At 30.3% G+C, this 8,193-nt stretch overlaps 1 protein-coding gene across 1 annotated transcript; it reads right to left on the bottom strand.

Annotated features, from left to right (window-relative positions):
• Positions 1–92: 92 nt before the first annotated feature.
• On the bottom strand, positions 93–7,469 carry Phum_PHUM248490 (uncharacterized protein; the record flags this gene model as incomplete). Its single annotated transcript, XM_002426289.1, has 12 exons — positions 93–325; positions 427–862; positions 951–1,211; positions 1,327–2,319; positions 2,431–2,579; positions 2,672–4,118; positions 4,207–4,308; positions 5,582–6,001; positions 6,090–6,517; positions 6,700–6,904; positions 7,003–7,190; positions 7,325–7,469. The coding sequence occupies 12 exons, from the start codon at positions 7,467–7,469 to the stop codon at positions 93–95; spliced, it is 5,007 nt and encodes a 1,668-aa protein (XP_002426334.1).
• Between the last annotated feature and the right edge of the window lie 724 nt (positions 7,470–8,193).

Raw genomic sequence — 8,193 nt, 5'->3', positions numbered from 1 at the left:
AAAATATTAAATAATTAAATTATAAAATTAAAAAATAATAAATTGAGATCTTTTATGAAGGAAAAAAAAAAAAATTCTTTTTTTTGTAAAGTTTATTCTATTGAATCTCCTTCTTGAGATTCAAAATTCACTCGAGCCTTTTTCAATATGTGATGCGTTTTGTGTAATTGTTTACAAATGGCTCTTTCAACTTGTTTTTTCCGTTGATTAGCAGCCGACAACTGAGTTAATGTTTCTTCCAATGCTTGCCTCGTTCTCAATAACCTCCTCCTTAATTCCGCATTTTCATTTTCCAATTTTTTCATTTCGACAGGCTCGAAATTTTCTGTAAATATTTAAGAAAAAAAAATAAATTTTCTCCCCACCACTCATTTAAATTTTTTCAAAATAAAATAAATAAAAAAAAATTAAAAAAAAAAAAACTACCGGCGAAATTTCCAGGCCTTTCACCGATGGGAATTTGATTTGTTTCCAAACTGGAAAATCTACCGGGATCACTTTCGATTCCTAAATCGGGAGATGAATTCATGTTTCTTCGAGGGGGTGCCGCAAACGATTCAAACGACAAAATTCCCAACGAATGATTTCCGGGATCGCTTGCCGTCGAACCTTGTCTGAAATAAGGTTTGTTTTCATCCGATTCCGAAGGCACGAAAAATTCAAAATTTGGAAAATAATTCGATAGAGATGATCCCTGACGAGTCGGGGAAAACGTTGGAGATTTGGACGTGAATTCGTGTTCCATGGTAATCGTTTCCTTTCCGCGAATCGCCGATATTCTCGTTACCAAATCGATATTTGTCGATTCGATATCTTCTAATCTCGATGCCAATTGTGATTTATTCAAACTCAATTGGGTCAACTGTAACAAAAAAAAGGAAATGATTAATTTCCCTCTCTCTCTCTCTCTCTTTTTGTAAGAGAAAATGTTTTGAAGGAAAATTTTTAACCTTGTTTTCTAATAAGTGAATGGAATTTTCATATTTTCCTTTTATTTCTTTATTATCTTTCACGAGATTCGTTTCTCTATCCATCATCTTTTTAAGCTCTTCTTCTAATTGTATTTTTTCATTTGTCAATTTCGTCAATTCCAATTCAAATTCCGATGCTTCCAATTTAATTTCGTCAATTTGTCTTAATAATTCCGATGTTTCTTTTTTCTTTTCACCTTCCAATTCAATTATTTTTTGCTTTAATAAAGTCTCTTGTTTCTAAAAACATACAAACAAACATAATTTATTATCGAATTAAATTCAATTTCGAAAAAACAACAACAACAACAACAACAACAACCTTTGCGTCATCCTGAATTTTTCTTATTGCAACATCCGCGGATTCTTTTGCTCTCGTTATTTTTTTCTCAGCATCTTCCAATTGCCTCCTAAAACCCGTTTCGATTTCTCTTCCTATTTTTTCCGCTTCGATTATTTTCTTTTCCAATTCCATTTTTCTCGTCCATTCTTTTTCTTCCATTTTCATTTCCAATTCTAATATTTTCGAATCTGCTTTCTTTTGTATTTCTTTTATTTTTTTCTGAGCATCTTCGTTGCATTGATCCATGGCGACTTCCAATTCCTTCAATTTTTCCTCCATGCAGTGAATCGTTTGTTTTCCTTCATCGACTTTCGCCTCGACTTCGACTTTATTCTTTTCCGCTTCCATGAGTTTTTTCTTCAATTTAAAAACCTGCTTTTCGATTTCTTCTTTTTCCCTTTCCGATTTTTTTATTCTCCTCTCCGCCTCTTTCATTTTCTCTTCGACTTCTTTTCTCATAAGATCTATGAAATTTTGAAAATCTTTCGATTTTCTTTCCGCTTCATTTTTAATTTTTTCTGCTTCCTCCATCATTTTTTCCGCCGTGTCCACGTGCATTTCCGCTTCTTTGAAATGAATCGTCGTTTCCTTTTTCATTTTATCCGCTCCGCATAACCTTTTTTCAAGGTCGTTTACTTTCGATTCAACATCTTTGCTCATGTTTTCCACATCTTTTAATTTACATTCGACTTCGAATGTTTTCCTTTCGGCTGCTTCCCTTTGTTTCCCGGCTTCGATCAATTTCAATTCACTTTCTATCGTTATTTCTTCGATTTTGTTTTCCAATTTTATTATTTCCGATTTTTTCTCTTCTAATTCGGCATTTTTAGCACCGAGTTCTTCTTTTAACATATTTATTTGTTCCTCTAATATTGTTATATTTTCCGTTGCTTTCGCAAGTTGAACTGCAGATACGGAAGCTCTTTCCAAAGCCGCAGATAATTGTTCTTCCATTTGTCGACAAGTAAGACTACATTCTTCTAATCTATCCATAGTTTTTTTAAGCTTTTCTGCTAAATTGGCATCATCATTCTAAATTAAACAAAAAAAAAAAAAATCAAATAAAATCAATTTTTTAACATTTTTTACAAAAAGGTACTTTCATCATCAACCGACCTTTTGTATTTTCGATATAAATTCCAAATTTTTTTGATCGTTTTTCAATACATTGATTTGTAATCTCAAATGACTGTTTATTTCATCTAAACTTTTTACTTTTGACTGCAATCGACGAATTTCAGTTTCCGAATTTTTAGATCTTTTACCTACAAAAACAACAAAAAATTTATTGGTCAAAATACTTTCACGTGTTTCAAATGTTGTCACACTGAGGATAATAAACAATAGAAAGGGGTACCTGAACTTCGTAAATTTTCATTTAAAGTTTCTTCCGATGATGAATCACTCGAATAATCACATTTAGAATTTTTCTGCGAAAGACTCAACAATCCAGCATCATCGAGCCTTCCCATTCTGGCCAAGGAAACCGATCTATCAGGTTCGGACCACGCTTCCGATTCAGACGTTTCGCGATTGTCTCTAAAGAAATTTTCATTTTCATTCGCGAGGAAGGATAATTTTTTAATTGGTTTTTCAAAGGATTCGTCTTTTTTTTCCGAGTCCTGATCCGATTGATCGTTTAAATCATCGCTTATATCTTGGCAAATGCTCAAAGTTTGTTTTTCTATTTGATCTTGATCGCTCGCGTCTAAATTATCATTGTCGAATTCTTTTTCTTCGATTCTCTGACAATGTGATAATTCTATGTCTCTTTGTCTTATTTCCTGATTCAAAAGTTTTAATTGTTCTCTCAGACGATTAATTATTATTGTTTGTTCCGATATGACTTTGTCTTTTGCCATTATATTACTCGAACAATCCAATTGCGTTAGGGAGTCGCAGCAGAGTGACGACAAATCGCAAAAACTGCTTTCCACGCCTGTTGTTGTTCCGTCATCTTTTTTTTTCGTTTTGACAAAAGATTGAGAAAGATGCTTTGACAAATCTCTACTTTTCTCCATGGCTTCTTTCAAGTCGGAAAATTTTTTATAACCGACTTCGGTCAATAATTCACCGTTTTTGAGAAGGCTATCTAAAAACGTGGCCAGTTCTTCCAACCTTAGGGAAAGCATGTAACAGATTTTAGCCGTCGTCTCATTTTCCGAATTATTTGTATTCTTTTTAAATTTGGAACTCTTATCTCGATTAGAATGACCGGCTTTATAGTCTCCTATTTGATTTTCGTTAGAATTACCATAAGTTTCTTCTTCGTTGTTCATGCTCCAAATACTTATTTCTTTAACACCTTCACTTATTCCACTAATTAAACTTTCAGTTTTTGAAACTCCTAAAAATAATTTACAGTCTAAAAGACCGGGAGAATCCGGAGTAGCGTGCCCCATTTCTTGTAATTTGCTTTGTAAAATATTCAACTGATCGTCTTTTTGTCTTAATTCGTGCTGAAGCATGACAACAGCATCTTTCATTTCGTTGAATTCAATCAAACGTTTTTCAACCTCTTCAATTTTATAATTATTTTCAATTATTTCTTTTCTCACGAAACCTGGTAAATTTTTATTTTTAATTTCACCGTTCAACATATCTATTTGTAATTTTTTTTCTTCTAGTTTTTTTTTTATATTTTCTTTTGTTTCCGAATCAACCGTTATTTTTTCTTCCATTTGTTGTTTTAACACGACCATTTCGGCTTCCAATTCTAAAACTTTTTCAACTTTTTTATCGATTCCGCATACGACGCAACGATGATCAACGTCATTCGTTCCCTTCGATTTGATCATGGCGTTCTGCAACAGTAAAAAAAAAAAAAAAAAAGGGATAAAATTAATTTAGAAAAATAATAAAAAATAAAGTTATTAAATTCAATAGACTTACTTCTTCTACAATATTATTTTCTGACTCATTATTATTTTCCGACTCGTATAAAATAATACAATTGGATTTATTATCGTTATCACCATTATCCGGAAGTGACAACTAACAACAAAATATTAAATAAATTCAGTTCAATTTATTGCAGAAAGGACTTTTATACAAATTCCGCTTCCTTTTCCTTTCCTCCTCTCAACTTTTATATATATATATATTTTTTTTTAATTAAATAAATAAAAATAGTTTAATAATAATGATAATAAGGGAAAAAAAATTTTTTTTTTTTTTTTAAAGCCCCTTGTTAACAACTTAAATCCTTTCTGCAAGGTAGTCTAGTCATCAATTCTAACTTTTTTTTTGTGTGTGTTTAGGATGAATAATTAAAAAAAAAAAAAATTTTTTTTTTTTTTTTTTTTTTTAATAAATTTTTTTTTTTAATGACACCTCAACGGGGAAAAAACAAAAGCTAAGTGTGATGTAGATATATTGAAGAAGTAGACCGATATCCAAAGCGCAAGAATATGTATCATCTTCAAAATAAATCTGCGGGGATCGATACCATCAGCTTATAGATGGATTTTTTCTTTTTTCTTTCTTCCGACCACTACTCTAAAAAGGACCAAATAATAAATTTCTTATAATGTTGGAGAGGAAGACGGAAGTGAAGTGGAAATAAAATTTTTTTTAAACAAAATATCACCATTTTGTTATTAATAATTCTACGGCCTAAAAAAAAATTACTTTTTTTCTTTTTTTTTTAAATTCCATTAAAAAGAAATATTATGAAATTACTTCACATTTTTTAGAGTGAACAGACGTTGTTAATTAATTAACTTAAATAAATAAATAAAATAACTAACCGGTTGTATATGACACTTTTTCAATTGTCCTTAACATATATGCCGTGTAAATTTTTATTAAATTAAATTAAAAGCGTTTATCAATCAATATTAGAGCATGCAAAACAACAACAACAACAAAACTATTTAAAAATTTTATAAAAAAAAAAAAATTTATTCATCAAAACTACCAAAAAAAAAAAATAAATAAATAAATAAATAAATAATAATGATAAATTTTTTATATTTTCCTTATTCTTCCTTTTAAATCTAATTTTCTCAAATTATTCATTTAATTTTTTGAAACCTAATGAGCTTTGTATAAAAAAAAAAAAAGAAGCTTTTATTCATTCAAAAATAAATCTTAATAATACGTGAAAAAAAGCTCAAGCAAGCGCGAAAAAAAAAAAAAAAGCTTAATCACATGCAAACTAATTTTAAAGCTAAAACAAATTCGAGTATTTTGCATAAGATAAAAGCGAACCATTCGCATGCACAAAATTAATTTAAAATTTATAATAATTTTTATTAGATGGTACCTTATCATCCTGTAAAGTTGGCGGCATTGTTTGTTTACGATATTGATTAAGCTCCGCTTTTAATTCGGCGATCATTTCCTCCCGACTGTTGAGCATTTGATTCAAAGCCTCTCTTTCTTTTTTTTCGTCGCTCGATCTTTTCATGAAATTTTTCAACGCGACGCAAGCTTTTCGATGATCGTCTTCCAATTTCTTTTGTTTTTCCAAAACTTCCTGATACTCTTCGAGTTCCAAATTATTCTGTTGTATTTTTTCCTCCAGACTCTTCATTCGTTCACCGTATTCCATTTCTTTTTCTTCCATCGTTTTCTGAAGTTCTTCGTATTTTTGTTTCAATTGTTCGTCGTCCGATTGACGCATTTTCGACCGCGGGGATAACGCTTCCGTCGTTCTTCGCAAACGCGACTGAAGAATTTCCAACTGAAAAATTACATATTAAATTAATCGATGGAAATTTCGCGTTCGTTAACAAAAAAAAAAAAAAAATTTCTTTTCTATAATCACTCACTTCTTCTTTGAGCCTGGAATTTTGAAAATTTAAACTGTCAAATTTAGACTGCATGGATTGATTGACGGATTTTTCTTTTGATATTTTATTTTCCAACGTTTCTATCGTTTCGTAGCGGGATGCGAGTGAATTTTTCAAAGACTCGATGGTTCTATTCTTTTCTTCCAATCTTTCTTTATTTATGTCGTCGTCCCTTAATCTCGTTTTAAGGTCATCTTCCAATTTTCTTATCCTATAATTTGCAGATGCCAAATCGTGTTCTTTTTGTTCCAATTCATCGACGAGCTCTTCAATTTTATGCATTCTTTGTTCCAATTCGCTTTCCATTCTTTGCGATTTCAATTCGTACGATTCGAGTTCCAATTGATTATCTTTTAACATGTGTTCTAATTCTAAATAACGTTCTTTTTCACTGTTCAAACACGTTTCTAAATTTGAAATCTAAAAAAAAAAAAAAAAAAAAGGAAATAAATGAGAGAGAGAGAGAGAGAGACTCGAACGAAGCACTTTTCCAACAAATAAATAAAAAATAAAAAATTTATCTTTACCTGTTTCTCATATTGTTCAACGTTTTTGAATCCGGGATCTTGACTGTTTTCACCGAATATACCGGGATATTTGATTTTGAGTTCATTGAGCGTCGTTTCTAATTTCGAACATTTTTCTTCCAATCCAGAAATTTCTTTACATTTTTCTTTCATCAATTTTTCAATTTCTTCCGCGTGTTCTTTTTGTAACAATTCAAAAGCTTTTGACGCTTCGAATAAAAGCTCTTGTTTTTTTTCCAATTCTTTTAACTGGGATTCACAGGTAACCTACACCAAATTTTTAATTTCGAAATATTAAAAAAAAATATGAAAACAAACGAAAATTATTAAACCAACCTGATGCTGATACAATATAAAAAATTTACCTTTAATTGTATATTTTTCTGTATAAGATCCTCTTTATCGCTTATTTCGGAAACTTTACTCAACCTCTCTTCAACGAAATAAACTCTTAATTTTAAATTGAAATTTTCCGCCGTGAGTTTTTTCAACTGTTCTTCGTACTCTTTCATGGTAAGACCGCTCGATGCGGAATTTCTCATTCTTGCTTCCGCTGCACCAAAACAAACAACAAAATATAAAAAACCGTTAAATTTAATTTGTTCGCGGTGCGTTAACAAACCCTCTCGTTTCAAAACTAAATATATATATATATATATTTATTAAAGGTTACTACGTAATACGTACGTTCGCCAAAATCGATTTGGGATTCGGATCCGCTTTCAGGATGGGAATCATAATTGATCCCATCGGGAAAATCGAGTTTAGTTACGTCACTCGAACTATCGCAACTTTCATCAATCTCCGCGTTTTCGGATGCTGATAAATCCATATTATAAAAACATAGGAGGTTCTCTCACGTATGACGACAACAACAACAACAACCAAAACTTTGTCTTCTCCAGATTGATTAAAAGAATATATTTACACTGACAAACATGATGGTTCCACTTTTTTTTTTTTTTTTTGGGGGGGGGGAATTAATTTTAAGATGTGATATTAGATTTTTTTTTTTTATAAAAATGAATTTTAAACACAAAATTTCAAAAAAAAAAAAAAATTAGGTAAGAAATCGAGCGGAAAGAACACACCTCACAACACACACACAGACACAGACAAAGGCTGGTCCCCCCTTTGATTTTTTTTTTTGATGATTTAAGAAAGTTTTCGATTTTGGAAAACCGACGGCGGGGGGGACACCACCACCACCACCACTACCACTACCACCACCACAACACAGTTTATATATATATATACGTTTAATATTTTCCTTTTTTTTTTTTCGTTTTTTTTTTTATTTTGTTTTGTTTTGAACGAAATTAATTTTTCAATTGGAATTTACGAAATTAATATAAAAAAGTATAATCCACATTAATGGTTCATATTTTCTTTTTGTTTTTCTTTTTGTTTTGAATGAAAGAAAAAAGCAAAAAAAAAAAAAAATAATAATAATAATAATAATAATACAAAAAAATAAAAAAGAAATAAATCACATAGTAATAATAATAATAATAATAATAATAATAATAATAATAATGTGTTTTTTTTTTTTTTTT

The sequence above is a fragment of the Pediculus humanus genome, genomic scaffold (assembly GCF_000006295.1).
Source record: "Pediculus humanus corporis 1103172107617 genomic scaffold, whole genome shotgun sequence".
Classification (NCBI taxonomy): domain Eukaryota; kingdom Metazoa; phylum Arthropoda; class Insecta; order Psocodea; family Pediculidae; genus Pediculus; species Pediculus humanus.
This window is presented reverse-complemented; position numbering and strand designations above follow the sequence as displayed.